This window comes from Panulirus ornatus, chromosome 57, assembly GCF_036320965.1.
Source record: "Panulirus ornatus isolate Po-2019 chromosome 57, ASM3632096v1, whole genome shotgun sequence".
Lineage (NCBI taxonomy): Eukaryota > Metazoa > Arthropoda > Malacostraca > Decapoda > Palinuridae > Panulirus > Panulirus ornatus.
The window spans coordinates 31890032-31908540 of NC_092280.1; the positions used below are offsets into that span (position 1 = coordinate 31890032).

At 41.7% G+C, this 18509-nt stretch overlaps 1 protein-coding gene across 1 annotated transcript in view; it reads left to right on the plus strand.

Moving 5' to 3' along the window:
* Positions 1-18509, plus strand: part of Nrg (Neuroglian) — a 206214-nt gene that overhangs the window by 80339 nt on the left and 107366 nt on the right. Inside the window, exon 8 of the mRNA XM_071695113.1 lies at positions 13151-13328. Within this exon, the coding sequence (XP_071551214.1) occupies positions 13151-13328 (178 nt within the window). The remainder of the gene's footprint in view (positions 1-13150; positions 13329-18509) is intronic.

The following is an 18509-nucleotide window of genomic DNA, read 5'->3' on the forward strand; positions in this document are numbered from 1 at the left end:
GATAACTAGATAAGTGCTGTTGCAAATGATTTGGTTGGCCTTAATAGACTTTCGTAGAGTTATCAAGAAGAAAGTAATGAGATTGCTTTATCTCATGGTAATGATTCTTATCTTTGGTCTCTTCACACTTCTGCATCAGTTGGTGCTGCATGTTAATCCACATAAACCTTCTTTTTCAATTCCACTTAAACCTTCTTTTTCATAGTTCACCAGTCTTTGATTTTTTTCTTGTTTTTCTGTCCTTTACCATTTTCACTTTCACTTACCTTCCACTGTCTACTCATATTTCAAGACTTCTATCTGCAGGTATGTGCTTACTGAAAGAGTATCCTCTTATAGTTTTTACTCACCACAGTAAGTGGTGTCTTGGCCAATTTGTGTGAACTGCGTTTGGGAAGTTAAAGATCTCTAAATCTCATTGAGGAGTATCACCATCAGTCCCACTGCTCCTTCCTTGCAGTATTTTTCCCTCTCTCTACAGCTGCACAACACATCTTTCTTCCTTTCCACTACACTTTTTCCTCTTTTTCATACCTTTTCCTTATCACCTCTTCCCACCTCTACTTCTCCGTCCTCTGTCCTTTTATTTTTTGTCTTCCTTTCTTTCCCTCTATGTTCGTATGCATCTCCTCCTTTTCTTTCTCAACAACCAAGCAACAACACAGTCATCTCCTTTCTAAGTAAATTCATCTGCGATAGCATCAACTCCAGCTGCCTTGCCATATTTCATTGTACTTAAGGCTTTCACCACCTCTTCTTTCTTCACCAAACCACTCTCCATGACTCTGTCACTTTGCTTACCAACCTGTAAAAAACACCCTACATCTGCCACCCTATCATCAAACACATTCATTAGTCCTTCGAAATACTTACTCCATCTCCTCCTTACTTCTTCAGCATGTTTCTGCTTCCCCTTTTGTCCCCTTCACTGATGATCCTCTCTGTTCTCATTTTTTTTCACATTATCAAACTCCCTTCAAAACATCTTCCTATCTTTACTAAAGTTTATTGATACTCACCTACCCCATGTTAACCTCCTTTTAAAACATTTTCCTATCCTCCCTGAAGTTTACTGATATTTGTCCACCCCAACTCTCATTTGCTCTCTTTATCAACTCCTGCAGCCTCCTCCTGCCCTCCTGCTTCCTCTTATACATTCCCCAATCATTTAAACTCCTACCCTGTAAGTACTGCCCACATCCCTCTCTTTTTTCTTTCATAAGCAAACTTGCTTGTTCATCCCACCACTCATTACCTCTCTAACCTGCCCATTTTCCACCTTCTGCATGCCACATACATCTCTTGCACATGCCAATACTCCTTCCCTAAATATCTCCCATTCCTCACCCACTCCCCTTGCTTCATTTACTGCCTCCTTTTGCCATTCTTAACTCAGTCTCTGCTGAAATTTCTTCAGAGAAGTCTCTTTTCCAAGCTCACTTACTCTCACCACTCTTGTGTCCTCTTTTCCGAAAACCTTCACAAACCATCACCGTCGACTCCATAAGATAGTGGTCAGACTTCCAACCAGCTGCCCTCTCAGCACATTTGTATCCAAAAGTCTCTCTTTTACATGCCTGTCAATTGATATTGAATCCAATAAAGATTGCTGATATGACCATGACCCTCTTTTTAAATCAGGTTTTTCCAATCACTAGTCCTTTTCCAGCACAAAGCTTCACAAGCTCTTCATCATTTCTATTCATAATACTGAATACTCCATGGCTCCCAATTATGCCCTCAACTGCTGCATTACTTACCTTAGCATTAAAATCACCCATCATTAGCACCTGGTCTCTTGTATCAAAACTGCTGATGCACTCACTCAGCTGCTCCTAAAGCACTTGCCTTTCTTGATCTTTCTTGTCATGGCCAGGTGCCTAAGCACTAATCATATTTTCACTATCCATTTTCATTTTTACCCATATCAATCTAAAGTTTACTTCCTTACATTATCACATCCACAGCTCCTACTTCACAAGTAGTGCTACTCCTTCCTTAACTCTTGCCCTCTCACCAACTCCTAACTTTATTCCAAAGACATTTCCAAGCCATTCTTACCCTTTACCCTTGAGCACTGTTCACTCGAAGTCAGAAGATCCGGGTTTCTTTCCTTAAGCATGCTACCTCTCTCTCCTCTGCTCTCATCTTGGTTACATCAACACATTTAGACACCTTAACCTGATCCTTCAAGGAAGATGAGTGCTCTCTGCATGACTCCTTCTTCTGTTCCATCTTTTAGAAACTGAGATACAAGAAGGAGAGGGTTTTAAGCCCCTTGCTTCTACCCCGTTTAGTCACTCCCCTCTGGGAGCACTGGAGAATGTGTGGAAAGAAAGATTGTTATCTGGGAGAGCAAAAATGGGTATGTTTGAAGGAAATGTAGGCATGGGCGGTCACATGGAGAGAATGAGTGAGGAAAGATTGACCAAGAGGATATATGTGTTGGAGGTGGAGGGAACGAGGAGAAGAGGGAGACCAAATTGGAGGTGGAAAGATGGAGTAAAAAAGATTTTGTGTGATCGGGGCCTGAACATGAAGGAGGGTGAAAGGAGGGCAAGGAATAGAGTGAATTGGAGCGATGTGGTATACCGGGGTTGACGTGCTGTCAGTGGATTGAATCAAGGCATGTGAAGCGTCTGGGGTAAACCATGGAAAGCTGTGTAGGTATGTATATTTACGTGTGTGGACGTATGTATATACATGTGTATGGGGGGGGGTTGGGCCATTTCTTTCGTCTGTTTCCTTGCGCTACCTCGCAAACATGGGAGACAGCGACAAAGCAAAAAAAAAAAAAAATATATATATATATATATACATTTGGTTTAAGGGCAACTCCAGAATCACTGCCATCCTTGATTTTAATTTTCATTGATAGCTTATCACACTGTACTGAAAGTAAATCAAGACTAATGGAAATGTAATTTGTAGTAATGTTATTTTTTGTTGTATTATCATAAGCGAACAACATTGGGGATGAGTATAAAAATAAGGAAAATTATGGGGCTGAATACTTATATTAAGTTAAACATTTTTAGAAAGAGAAATCAACAGTTAAGATATATTGTGAATTACAATATCAATAAAATATACTAAACACGTCACCATGGAAAGTTTTATGGGGCCTGGATGTGGAAAGGGAGCTGTGTTTTTGGTGCATTACACATGACAGGTAGAGATTGAGTGTGAACAAATGTGGCCTTTGTTGTCTTTTCCTAGCACTACCTTTTGTGCATCCGGGGAGAAGGAGGGTGCCATTTCATGTGTGGTAGGGTGGCGACGGGAATGGATGAAGGCAGCAAGTATGAATATGTACATGTGTATATATATATATATGTCTGTTACTGTATATGAATGTATACATTGAAACGTATAGGTATGTATATGTGTGTTTGTGGGCTTGTATGTATATACTTGTGGGTAGGTTGGGCTATTCTTTTGTCTGTTTCCATGCGCTGCCTTGCTGATGTGGGAGACAGCAACAAAGTATAATAGAATGAACGAAATATATACATATCATTTCCATATAGCACGAACTGCCCATATGTCAGCAAACGGATGACAAACCAGGTGATGGTATCACCACTCAACCCAACTTGCAGTCACTCCAAAATGTCCTCAGCAGCTCATTTTGTTAACTGTAGTACACTGTATTTTCACTAAAAATATTGCCAGCTAGGTTAGATCAGTTTTCATAGGTTCTGTCGATTTTTAGGAGTGTGTGTGTGTATATGTATATGTATGTTATCCCTGGGGATAGGGGTGAAAGAATACTTCCCACGCATTCCTCGTGTGTCGTAGAAAGTGACTAGAGGGGACGGGAGCGGGGGGCCAGAAATCCTCCCCTCCTTGTATTTTTTTAACTTTCTAAAATGGGAAACAGAAGAAGGAGTCACGCGGGGAGTGCTTATCCTCCTCGAAGGCTCAGATTGGGGTGCCTAAATGTGTGTGGATGTAACCAAGATGTGAAAAAAGAAGAGATAGGTAGTATGTTTGAGGAAAGGAACCTGGATGTTTTGGCTCTGAGTGGAACGAAGCTCAAGGGTAAAGGGGAAGAGTGGTTTGGGAATGTCTTGGGAGTAAAGTCAGGGGTTAGTGAGAGGACAAGAGCAAGGGAAAGAGTAGCAGTACTCCTGAAACAGGAGTTGTGGAAGTATGTGATAGAATGTAAGAAAGTAAATTCTCGATTAATATGGGTAAAACTGAAAGTTGATGGAGAGAGATGGGTGATTATTGGTGCATATGCACCTGGGCATGAGAAGAAAGATCATGAGAGGCAATTGTTTTGGAAGCAGCTGAATGAGTGTGTTAGTGGTTTTGATGCACGAGACCGGGTTATAGTGTTGGGTGATTTTGAATGCAAAGGTGAGTAATGTGGCAGTTGAGGGAATAATTGGTATACATGGGGTGTTCAGTGTTGTAAATGGAAATGATGAAGAGCTTGTATATTTATGTGCTGAAAAAGGACTGATGATTGGGAATACCTGGTTTAAAAAGCGAGATATACATAAGTATACTTATGTAAGTAGGAGAGATGGCCAGAGAGCGTTATTGGATTACGTGTTAATTGACAGGCACGCGAAAGAGAGACTTTTGGATGTTAATGTGCTGAGAGGTGCAACTGGAGGGATGTCTGATCATTATCTTGTGGAGGCTAAGGTGAAGATTTGTAGGGGTTTCCAGAAAAGAAGAGTGAATGTTGGGGTGAAGAGGGTGGTGAGAGTAAGTGAGCTTGGGAAGGAGACTTGTGTGAGGAAGTACCAGGAGAGACTGAGTACAGAATGGAAAAAGGTGAGAACAATGGAAGTAAGGGGAGTGGGGGAGGAATGGGATGTATTTAGGGAATCAGTGATGGATTGCGCAAAAGATGCTTGTGGCATGAGAAGAGTGGGAGGTGGGTTGATTAGAAAGGGTAGTGAGTGGTGGGATGAAGAAGTAAGAGTATTAGTGAAAGAGAAGAGAGAGGCATTTGGACGATTTTTGCAGGGAAAAAATGAAATTGAGTGGGAGACGTATAAAAGAAAGAGACAGGAGGTCAAGAGAAAGGTGCAAGAGGTGAAAAAAAGGGCAAATGAGAGTTGGGGTGAGAGAGTATCATTAAATTTTAGGGAGAATAAAAAGATGTTCTGGAAGGAGGTAAATAAAGTGCGTAAGACAAGGGAGCAAATGGGAACTTCAGTGAAGGGCGCAAATGGGGAGGTGATAACAAGTAGTGGTGATGTGAGAAGGAGATGGAGTGTGTATTTTGAAGGTTTGTTGAATGTGTTTGATGATAGAGTGGCAGATATAGGGTGTTTTGGTCGAGGTGGTGTGCAAAGTGCGAGGGTTAGGGAAAATGAGTTGGTAAACAGAGAAGAGGTAGTAAAAGCTTTGCGGAAGATGAAAGCCGGCAAGGCAGCAGGTTTGGATGGTATTGCAGTGGAATTTATTAAAAAAAGGGGTGACTGTATTGTTGACTGGTTGGTAAGGTTATTTAATGTATGTATGACTCATGGTGAGGTGCCTGAGGATTGGCGGAATGCGTGCATAGTGCCATTGTACAAAGGCAAAGGGGATAAGAGTGAGTGCTCAAATTACAGAGGTATAAGTTTGTTGAGTATTCCTGGCAAATTATATGGGAGGGTATTGATTGAGAGGGTGAAGGCATGTACAGAGCATCAGATTGGGGAAGAGCAGTGTGGTTTCAGAAGTGGTAGAGGATGTGTGGATCAGGTGTTTGATTTGAAGAATGTATGTGAGAAATACTTAGAAAAACAAATGGATTTGTATGTAGCATTTATGGATCTGGAGAAGGCATATCATGGAGATGCTGTGTGGAAGGTATTAAGAATATATGGTGTGGGAGGCAAGTTGTTAGAAGCAGTGAAAAGTTTTTATCGAGGATGTAAGGCATGTGTACGGGTAGGAAGAGAGGAAAGTAATTGGTTCTCAGTGAATGTAGGTTTGCGGCAGGGGTGTGTGATGTCTTCATGGTTGTTTAATTTGTTTATGGATGGGGTTTTTTGGGAGGTGAATGCAAGAGTTTTGGAAAGAGGGGCAAGTATGCAGTCTGTTGGGGATGAGAGAGCTTGGGAAGTGAGTCAGTTGTTGTTCGCTGATGATACAGCGCTGGTGGCTGATTCATGTAAGAAACTGCAGAAGGTGGTGACTGAGTTTGGTAAAGTGTGTGAAAGAAGAAAGTTAAGAGCAAATGTGAATAAGAGCAAGGTAATTAGGTACAGTAGGGTTGAGGGTCAATTCAATTGGGAGGTAAGTTTGAATGGAGAAAAACTGGAGGAAATAAAGTGTTTTAGATATCTGGGAGTGGATCTGGCAGTGGATGGAACCATGGAAGCGGAAGTGAATCATAGGGTGGGGGAGGGGGCGAAAATTCTGGGAGCCTTGAAGAATGTTTGGAAGTCGAGAATATTATCTCGGAAAGCAAAAATGGGTATGTTTGATGGAATGGTGGTTCCAACAATATTGTATGGTTGCGAGGCGTGGGCTATGGATAGAGTTGTGCACAGGAGGGTGGATGTGCTGGAAATAAGATGTTTGAGGACAATATGTGGTGTGAGGAGGTGATCGAGTAAGTAATGTAAGGGTAAGAGAGATGTGTGGAAATAAAAAGAGTGTGGTTGAGAGGGCAGAAGAGGGTGTTTTGAAATGGTTTGGTCACATGGAGAGAATGAGTAAGGAAAGATTGACCAAGAGGATATATGTGTCAGAGGTGGAGGGAACGAGGAGAAGTGGGAGACCAAATTGGAGGTGGAAAGATGGAGTGAAAAAGATTTTGAGTGATCGGGGCCTGAACATGCAGGAATGTGAAAGGCGTGGAAGGAATAGAGTGAATTGGAACGATGTGGTATACCAGGGTCGACGTGCTGTCAATGGACTGAACCAGGGCATGTGAAGCGTCTGGGGTAAACCATGGAAAGTGTGTGGGGCCTGGATGTGAAAAGGGAGCTGTGGTTTCGGTGCATTATTACATGACAGCTAGAGACTGAGTGTGAACGAATGGGGCCTTTGGTGTTTTTCCTAGCGCTACCTCGCACACATGAGGGGGGAAGGGGTTGTTATTCCATGTGTGGCGAGGTTGCGATGGGAACAAATAAAGGCAGACAGTATGAATTATGTACATATGTATATATGTATATGTCTGTTTGTGTACATATATGTGTACATTGAGATGTATAGGTATGTATATTTGCGTGTGTGGACGTGTATGTATATACATGTGTATGGGGGTGGGTTGGGCCATTCTTTCGTCTGTTTCCTTGCACTACCTCGCTAACGCGGGAGACAGCGACAAAGCAAAATAAATATATTTCTATCCCTGGGGATAGGGGAGAAAGAATATTTCCACGTATTCCCTGCGTGTCGTAGAAGGCGACTAAAAGGGAAGGGAGTGGGGGGCTGGAAATCCTCCCCTCTCATTTTTTTTTTTAATTTTCCAAAAGAAGTAACAGAGAAAGGGGCCAGGTGAGGATATTCCCTCAAAGGCCCAGTCCTCTGTTCTAAACGCTATCTCACTAATGCGGGAAATGGCGAATAGTATGAAAGAAAGAAATATTATATTTTGCTTTGTCGCCGTCTCACGCGTTTGCGAGGTAGCGCAAAGAAACAGACGAAAGAAATGGCCCAACCCACCCCCATACACATGTATATACATACATGTCCACACACGCAAATATACATACCTATACATCTCAATGTACACATATATATACACACACAGACATATACATATATACACATGTACATAATTTATACTGTCTGCCCTTATTTATTCCCATTGCCACCTTGCCACACATGGAATAACATCATCCTCCCCCCTCATGTGTGCGGGGTAGCACTAGGAAAAGACAACAAAGGCCCCATTCGTTCACACTCAGTCTCTAGCTGTCATGTAATAATGCCCGAAACCACAGCTCCCTTTCCACATCCAGGCCCCACAGAACTTTCTATGGTTTACCCCAGACGCTTCACATGCCCTGATTCAATCCATTGACATCACGTTGACCCTGGTATACCACATCGATCCAATTCACTCTATTCCTTGCCCGCCTTTCACCCTCCTGCATGTTCAGGCCCTGATCACTCAAAATCGTTATCACTCCATCTTTCCACCTCCAATTTGGTCTCCCACTTCAGCATGTTCCCTCCACCTCCGACACTTATATCCTCTTGGTCAATCTTTCCTCACTCATTCTCTCCATTTGCCCAAACCATTTCAAAACACCCTCTTCTGCTCTCTCAACCACACTCTTTTTATTTCCACTCATCTCTCTTACTCTTACATTACTTACTTGATCAAACCACCTCACACCACATATTGTCCTCAAACATCTCATTTTCAGCCCATCCACCCTCCTGCACACAACTCTATCCATAGCCCATGCCTCGCAACCATACAACATTGTTGGAACCACTATTCCTTCAAACATACCCACTTTTGCTTTCCGAGATAATGTTCTCGACTTCCAAACATTCTTCAAGGCTCCCAGGATTTTCGCCCCCTCCCCCACCCTATGATTAACTTTCGCTTCCATGGTTCCATACGCTGCCAGATCCACTCCCAGATATCTAAAACACTTTACTTCCTCCAGTTTTTCTCCATTTAAACTTACCTCCCAATTGATTTGACCCTCAACCCTACTGCACCTAATAACCTTGCTCTTATTCACATTCACTCTTAACTTTCTTCTTTCACACACTTTACCAAACTCAGTCACCAGCCTCTGCAGTTTCTCACATGAATCAGCCACCAGCGCTGTATCATCAGCGAACTACAACTGACTCACTTCCCAAGCTCTCTCATCCCCAACAGAGTTCATACTTGCCCCTCTTTCCAAAACTCTTGCATTCACCTCCCTAACAACCCCATCCATAAACAAATTAAACAACCATGGAGACATCACTCACCGCTGCCGCAAACCTACGTTCACTGAGAACCAATCACTTTCCTATATATATATATATATATATATATATTATATTATATATATTATTATACTTTGTCGCTGTCTCCCGCGTTTGCGAGGTAGCGCAAGGAAACAGACGAAAGAAATGGCCCAACCCCCCCCCATACACAGACGCTTCACATGCCCTGATTCAATCCACTGACAGCACGTCAACCTCGGTATACCACATCGATCCAATTCACTCTATTCCTTGCCCTCCTTTCACCCTCCTGCATGTTCAGGCGCCGATCACACAGAATCTTTTTCACTCCATCTTTCCACCTCCAATTTGGTCTCCCACTTCTCCTCGTTCCCTCCACCTCCGACACATATATCCTCTTGGTCAATCTTTCCTCACTCATTCTCTCCATGTGCCCAAACCATTTCAAAACCTCGCAAACGCGGGAGACAGCGACAAAGCAAAATATATATATATATATTTTTTTTTTTTTTGCCGCTGTCTCCCGCGTTTGCGAGGTAGCGCAAGGAAACAGACGAAAGAAATGGCCCAACCCACCCCCATACACATGTATATACATACGTCCACACACGCAAATATACATACCTACACAGCTTTCCATGGTTTACCCCAGACGCTTCTCATGCCTTGATTCAATCCACTAACAGCACGTCAACCCCAGTATACCACATCGCTCCAATTCACTCTATTCCTTGCCCTCCTTTCACCCTCCTGCATGTTCAGGCCCCGATCACACAAAATCTTTTTCACTCCATCTTTCCACCTCCAATTTGGTCTCCCTCTTCTCCTCGTTCCCTCCACCTCCGACACATATATCCTCTTGGTCAATCTTTCCTCACTCATTCTCTCCATGTGCCCGAACCATTTCAAAACACCCTCTTCTGCTCTCTCAACCATGCTCTTTTTATTTCCACACATCTCTCTTACCCTTACGTTACTTACTTGATCAAACCACCTCACACCACACATTGTCCTCAAACATCTCATTTCCAGCACATCCATCCTCCTGCGCACAACTCTATCCATAGCCCACGCCTCGCAACCATACAACATTGTTGGAACCACTATTCCTTCAAACATACCCATTTTTGCTTTCCGAGATAATGTTCTCGACTTCCACACATTCTTCAAAGCTCCCAGAATTTTCACCCCCTCCCCTACCCTATGATGCACTTCCGCTTCCATGGTTCCATCCGCTGCCAGATCCACTCCCAGATATCTAAAACACTTCACTTCCTCCAGTTTTTCTCCATTCAAACTCACCTCCCAATTGACTTGACCCTCAACCCTACTGTACCTAATAACCTTGCTCTTATTCACATTTACTCTTAACTTTCTTCTTTCACACACTTTACCAAACTCAGTCACCAGCTTTCTTTCTTTGCTTCTATCCTTTTTTTTTCATTTTTTTGATGAATACCCCAGTGAAGTCATTATGTTTTTGCTTTTCTAAGAATCTCCATGCTAAATGACACTAAGTCAGATGTTACTATAACTGATAACCCCCTAACACCTTGATTACAATCATTATTTCTTCCCCCCTAGCATCTTGATCATCAATTCTTCTTTCTTTTATCACCAAAATTCCACCTGGCATTTTTGAGGCCTCCAGTCTTTTAATAAGCATTTTTCACTTATCTCCCCTTTCTTTCGTATCTTGTGTATGATTTTCTTTCAAGCTAAAAGTAATCAGCAGTTCTTGTCTGTTGACCATCTGCTTTACGAATCTTTCTGATTTTGGTTCCACCCACTTTTCATCTAGATCCTTCTTTATTGAACTGTCAACCTCCTTGTCTTTGGCTTTCTCTTAAATCTCTCTTAGCTAACAAGCTCTAGTCTTTAATGCTCTGTATTTTTCAAAACCTTTCATCATCTAGGCTATAGATTTCCTTGATAGCTCCATCTTTTACAGTGTGTATTATTCTTTCTGCAATTTACTGTTTCCAGTGTATCTCATTTTATATTGCCCGAGTGTGTGTTGTACATCAATCTTCATTTTCTCTGTATGTTGATCAGCCGCTGAAATTGCCCCCTCGGCACCTTCTTGACAAGTCTGTAGTACAGTGAGGTGCAGCAACGGGATAAGACAGATTTCTTGGAAAATTGATTGAAGGGAGAGGACCCAGAGGAAATGGATCACTTCAAGTACCTGAGATTGTATCAGAGTGAGAGGGGGTGCCAATATCTTGGGTACATTGAGGAGTGTGTGTTAGTACAAAAATAGATATGTCTAAAGCCATAAGGCTGTAAAGATGTGTTTCATGCTTTAGAAAAAACAAAAGAAAAAAAGATGGATATTTTAAAAAATAGATGCTTGAGGACAGTGTTTTAAAGCATGAGGCTGCTTCATCAAGTAATAAGTGACAGCATAATGAAAGATGTAGTAGTTGAATGAGTGAAGAAAGATTGACAAAGAGGATATATGTGTCATAGGTGGAGGGAATGAGAAGTGGGAGACCAAATTGGAGGTGGGAGGCTGGAGTGAAAAAGATTTTGAGTGATCGGGGCCTGAACATACAGAAGGATGAAAGGTGTGCAAGGAATAGAGTGAATTGGAACGATGTTGTATATCGGGGTCGATATGCTGTCATTGGATTAAACCAGGGCATGTGAAGTGTCTTGGGTAAACCATGGAGAGTTTTGTGGGGCCTGGATGTGGAAAGGGAGCTGTGGTTTCGGTGCATTACACATGACAGCTATAGACCGAGTGTGAACGAATGTGGTCTTTGTTGTCTTTTTCTAGTGCTACCTCGCATGCATGCAAGGGGGGAGGAAGGTGCCATTTCACGTATGGCGGGGTGGCGATGGGAATGGATGAAGGCAGCAAGTATGAATATGTATATGTGTGTATATGTATATGTCTGTGTATGTATGTGTATGTATACGTTGAAATGTATAGGTATATATATGTGCGTGTGTGGGCCTGAATGTATATGCATGTGTATATGGGTGGGTTGGATCATTCTTTCGTCTGTTTCCTTGTGCTACCTCACTAACGCGGGAGACAGCAACAAAGTATAATAGATGAATAAGAAAATAGATAGTAGTAAATGCAATCTGATTGAGAGAGCTGATCAGAGTTTGCTAAAGTATTTTAGGTTTAGACATATGGAGAGGATGAGTAAAAAACTACCTAAAGATATCTGTGTGTAATGAGTGGAGGGAGGAGATGGGAGACTGGAAGGAGATTGAAGGAAGCTTGGAGTAATTGGGTCTTGGATGTTCAGGAGGATGAAAGGCATGCATGTGATGGAATGAATTGGATTGATGTGTTATAGTGGGATAGTTGGTGAGGCTTAACTGAGGTAGGTAGGCCCTGCTTTCAGCACATGAGAAATGACAGCTTTTAGGGTGAGTGTACATAAATGAGGCCATGGTTCATTTCTTTCTTACACTACCTCTGAGACAGGAGAAGCATATTAAGAGAAAATTAGGGTAGTGTATGACAAAGAGCAGGTCATTTCAACAGAATAAAGCAGAATTGGCATTAGTGCTAGGTTGCCTTGTGTATATACAGCCTGTTTGTTTGTATTTTTTCTTTTATATTTGCTGAGGTGGCACAGGCAATGAGACCCTAATCAAGGCGATATCATTAACGCTATGTACCCTAGCCTGAAGTAGGTACCCATTTTATCAACTAACCCTTAGGCTTGGATGAATAGCTGGATTGACTGTGGACTGGCTACCTCACTCAGGATTTGAACCTATGCAATCAACTCTGTAGCTTTGATTTATTCACACATTCTTAATTTGTCTAGTTTGTAAATTTAACATGGGCTTGTGCATTGACATGAACATAAATTTTTGCTTAGTAAAATGATTTTTTGAGTGAAATGAATTTCTATCAAACCTCCATGTTCATGCATTAAATGACTCAATTGCACATAGAACTCATTCCTGTGGCATTTTTCACCTGAAATATCTCATGCCATATGTGGCTCATTCACTGCATATGCTTTTCTCTTCCTCAGTTTACTTCCTCTTCATTTACCTTCAGCTTTGCTACTATTTGGTTTCAGACCAGCCTGTTGTCTGTTATGCCTAATGCATGGCCATACCACATAAAGACTTTTCTGATCATCTTTGTAGATCTTTACCTAACATATCTTTTTTGCATCATTATTTTTTTACTGATTGTATTCTTTTGAATACATATAAACATTTGTAAACCGTTTGATATTAGAAACGTATAGGTATGTGGTCTTATTATATCTCTTGTCACCTACAGCATTGCCTCCTGAGATCCGCGTTCCTCCAAGTAATGTTCGGACGGTTGACGGACAGGAGGTGAACATGACCTGCAGAGTGTTCGGTGCACCAAAACCTCGAATCACCTGGATCAGAGATGGCCTTGAATTGACTGGGGGGCGATTTCAAGTTACACCTGAAGGAGACCTTGTCATCAAGTTCGTATCATGTTGCCATTATTATGAGTGTTTTATTAAGAAAGAAAGCCTGATGATACACATTATGAAACAAATTTGTGTTCTTTCTTTAGTAAATATGTGATATCAAAAAATCATTAGAAAGGCATATGGAAAAAACTGTCTTAGGATGGTATATGGTCATGGTGGTCAGGAGGATTCATGAGAGTATGGTTCAAGTTTCAGGTTGTATATATAAACTTCTTAAGAGATGCCTACCTACTCATGAGTACAAATGATGAGATGGTTCAAGGTACAAGTTGAATATATAAACTGCACAAGATATGCCTGCCTGCATATGAGTATATATGATGAGATTTTGCCATGAGGCATGGCTAGCTCATAGCACTTGCTGTGTATCTTTCTTGTTTCACAATTCTGTCTTTGTCTGAGGTTCATCTGGAACTGTTTTGAGCTTTTTTTGAGATTTCTTTAAAGATGGATAGCTGCAATGAGAGAATCATTTAGGGCTAGGAGTATTCCAGGTTGGAATGTTAGAAGAATTGGATACAGAACTGCTTTGTGTATAGAGATGATGTGAATATAGATGTATTTCTCACTTGATGAATCTACTTGTGTGCAAAATGAAAAAGTAAGAAATAGATTAAGTATATAAATTCTTACTTATCATCTTATATGCAAAATGAAAAAGTGAGAAGCAGACATATAAGTATGGAAATTCTTACTTATATACTTGTTAGCTGTTTCCAATGTTATCAAGGTATCAGTAGAAATAGGTGAAGAAAATGGCCTTATTTGCTCACAAGCACTTTCTGTATAATTCACCAAAACAAGAGTCCCCTCTTCCCCACTAGGACCCACAGTCCTTCTTTGATTTCCCTTCGCCTCTTCATATGCCTTGGTTCTTTCCACTGACAGCACATCGCTCCCTGTATACCACATCTCTCTAATTTGCTTTCTCTATTGCATGCCTCATGCCTTCCTGCATGTTCAGGCCCAAAACACTCAAAGCATCATTCACTTCATCCTTCACCTCCTCAGTTCCCCCTTTTTCTTGCTTCTTCGCCTCCAACATGCATACCCTTTTAGTCTTCCTGTCTGCATTCATCATCTCCATTTTTTCAAACCATTGCAGCACACCGGGTTCATCTCTCTCATATATGTTCCAATTATATTTTTTTATTTATTCTATTATACTTTGTCGCTGTCTCCCGCGTTAGCGAGGGAGCACAAGGAAACAGACGAAACAATGGCCCAACCCACCCACATACACATGTATGTACATGCACGTCCACACACGCACATATACATACCTATACATCTCAATGTATACATATATATACACACAGACATATGCATATATACACATGTACATAATTCATACTGTCTGCCCTTATTCATTCAAGTCGCCACCCCACCACACATGAAATGACAACCCCCTCCCCCTCCATGTGTGCAAGGTAACGCTAGGTAAAGACAACAAAGGCCACATTTGTTCACACCCAGTCTCTATCTGTTATGGATAATGCACAGAAACCACAGCTCCCTTTCCACATCCAGGCCCACAGAACTTTCCATGGTTTACCCCAGACTCTTCACATACCCTGGTTCAATCCATTGACAGCATGTCGACCCTGGTATACCACATCATTTAAATTCACTCAATTTCTTGCATGCCTTTCACCCTCCTGCATGTTCAGGCCCTGATCACTCAAAATCTTTTTCACTCCATCTTTCCACCTCCAATTTGGTCTTCCACTTCTCCTCGTTCCCTCCACCTCTAACACTTATATCCTCTTTGTCAATCTTTCCTCACTCATTCTCTCCATGTGACCAAACCATTTCAAAACACCCTCTTCTGGTCTCTCAGCCACACTCTTCCAATTGAATATTTTTATTATTATTATACTTTGTCACTGTCTTCCGCGTTAGCGAGGTAGCGTAAGGAAACAGATGAATGAATGGCCCAACCCACCCACATACACATGTATATACATACACGTCCACACACACACACATATACATTCCTTTACATCTCAACGTATGCATATATATACACACAGAGACATGTACATATATACACATGTACATAATTCATACTGTCTGCTCTTATTCATTCCCATCACAACCCTGCCACACATGAAATAACAACCCCCTCCCCCCGCATGTGTGCAAGGTAGTGCTAGGAAAAGACAACACAGGCCACATTCGTTCACACTCAGTCTCTAGCTGTCATATATAATGCACCGAAACCACAGTTCCCTTTCCACATCCAGGCCCCACAGAACTTTCCATGGTTTACCCCAAACACTTCACATGCCCTTGTTCAATCCATTGACAGCACGTTGACCCCAGTATACCACATTGTCACAATTCACTCTATTCCTTGCACGCCTTTCACCCTCCTGCATGTTCAGGCCCTGATCTCTCAAAATTTTTTCACTCCATCTTTCCACCTCCAATGTGGTCTCCCACTTCTCCTCGTTCCCTCCACCTCTGACACATATATCCTCTTTGTCAGTCTTTCCTCATTCATTCTCTCCATGTGACCAAACCATTTCAAAACACCCTCTTCTGCTCTCTCAACTACTTTCTTTTTATTACCACTCATCTCTCTTACCCTTTCATTACTTACTCGATCAAACCACCTCACACCACATATTGTCCTCAAACATCTCATTTCCAGCACATCCATCCTCCTCCGCACAACTCTATCTATAGCCCATGCCTTGCAACCATATATCATTGTTGGAACCACTATTACTTCAAACATTCCCATTTTTGCTTTCCAAGATAAAGTTCTCAACTTCCACACATTGGGGAAGAGCAGTGTGGTTTCAGAAGTGGTAGAGGATGTGTGGATCAGGTGTTTGCTTTGAAGAATGTATGTGAGAAATACTTAGAAAAGCAAATGGATTTGCATGTAGCATTTATGGATCTGGAGAAGGCATATGGTAGAGTTGATAGAGATGCTCTGTGGAAGGTATTAAGAATATATGGTGTGGGAGGCAAGTTGTTAGAAGCAGTGAAAAGTTTTTATTGAGGATGTAAGGCGTGTGTACGTGTAGGAAGAGAGGAAAGTGATTGGTTCTCAGGGAATGTAGGTTAGCGGCAGGGGTGTGTGATGTCTCCATGGTTGTTTAATTTGTTTATGAATAGGGTTTTTAGGGAGGTGAATGCAAGAGTTTTGGAAAGAGAGGCAAGTATGCATTCTGTTGTGGATGAGAGAGCTTGGGAAATGAGTCAGTTGTTGTTCGCTGATGATACAGCGCTGGTGGCTGATTCATGTGAGAAACTGCAGAAGTTAGTGACTGAGTTTAGTAAAGTGGGTGAAAGAAGAAAGTTAAGAGTAAATGTGAATAAGAGCAAGGTTATTAGGTACAGTAGGGTTGAGGGTCAAGTCAATTGGGAGGTAAGTTTGAATGGAGAAAAACTGGAGGAAGTAAAGTGTTTTAGATATCTGGGAGTGGATCTGGCAGCGGATGGAACCAAAGAAGCGGAAGTGGATCATAGGGTGGGGGAGGGGGCAAAAATCCTGGGAGCGTTGAAGAATGTTTGGAAGTCGAGAACATTATCTCGGAAAGCAAAAATGGGTATATTTGAAGGAATAGTGGTTCCAACAATGTTGTATGGTTGCGAGGCATGGGCTATGGATAGAGTTGTGCGCAGGAGGGTGGATGTGCTGGAGATGAGATGTTTGAGGACAATATGTGGTGTGAGGTGGTTTGATCGAGTAAGTAATGTAAGAGTCAGAGAGCTGTGTGGAAATAAAAAGAGTGTGGTTGAGACAGCAGAAGTGGGTGTTTTGAAATGGTTTGGTCACATGGAGAGAATGAGTGAGGAAAGATTGACCAAGAGGATATATGTGTCAGAGGTGGAGGGAACGAGGAGAAGTGGGAGACCAAATTGAAGGTGGAAAGATGGAGTGAAAAAGATTTTGAGTGATCAGGGCCTGAACATGCAGGAGGGTGAAAGGCGTGCAAAGAATAGAGTAAAAGCCTTGCCGGCTTTCATCTTCCGCAAAGGTTTTACTACCTCTTCTCTGTTTACCAAATCATTTTCCCTAACCCTCTCACTTTGCACACCACCTCGACCAAAACACCCTATATCTGCCACTCTATCATCAAACACATTCAACAAACCTTCAAAATACTCACTCCATCTCTTTCTCACATCACCACTACTTGTTATCACCTCCCCATTTGCGCCCTTCACTGAAGTTCCCATTTGCTCCCTTGTCTTACGCACTTTATTTACCTCCTTCCAGAACATCTTTTTATTCTCCCTAAAATTTAATGATACTCTCTCACCCCAACTCTCATTTGCCCTCTTTTTCACCTCTTGCACCTTTCTCTTGACCTCCTGTCTCTTTCTTTTATACATCTCCCACTCAATTGCATTTTTTCCCTGCAAAAATCGTCCAAATGCCTCTCTCTTCTCTTTCACTAATACTCTTACTTCTTCATCCCACCACTCACTACCCTTTCTAATCAACCCACCTCCCACTCTTCTCATGCCACAAGAATCTTTTGCGCAATCCATCACTGATTCCCTAAATACATCCCATTCCTCCCCCACTCCCCTTACTTCCATTGTTCTCACCTTTTTCCATATATAAATTCCTTCAAACATAGCCATTTTTGCTTTCCGAAATAATGTTCTCGACTTCCACACATTCTTCAATGCTCCCAGGATTTTCGCCCCCTCCCCCACCCTATGATTCACTTCCGCTTCCATGGTTCCATCTGCTGCCAGATCCACTCCCAGATATCTAAAACACTTTACTTCCTCCAGTTTTCTCCATTCAAACCTACCTCCTAATTGACTTGACCCTCAACCCTACTGTACCTAATATATATATATATATATATATATATATATATATATATATATATATATATATATATATATATATATATATATATATGTGTATATATATATATATATATATATATATATATATATATATATATATATATATATATATATATATATTGGTAAAGTGGGTGAAAGAAGAAAGTTAAGAGTAAATGTGAATAAGAGCAAGGTTATTAGGTACAGTAGGGTTGAGGGTCAAGTCAATTGGGAGGTGAGTTTGAATGGAGAAAAACTGGAGGAAGTGAAGTGTTTTAGATATCTGGGAGTGGATCTGGCAGCGGATGGAACCATGGAAGCGGAAGTGGAGCATAGGGTGGGGGAGGG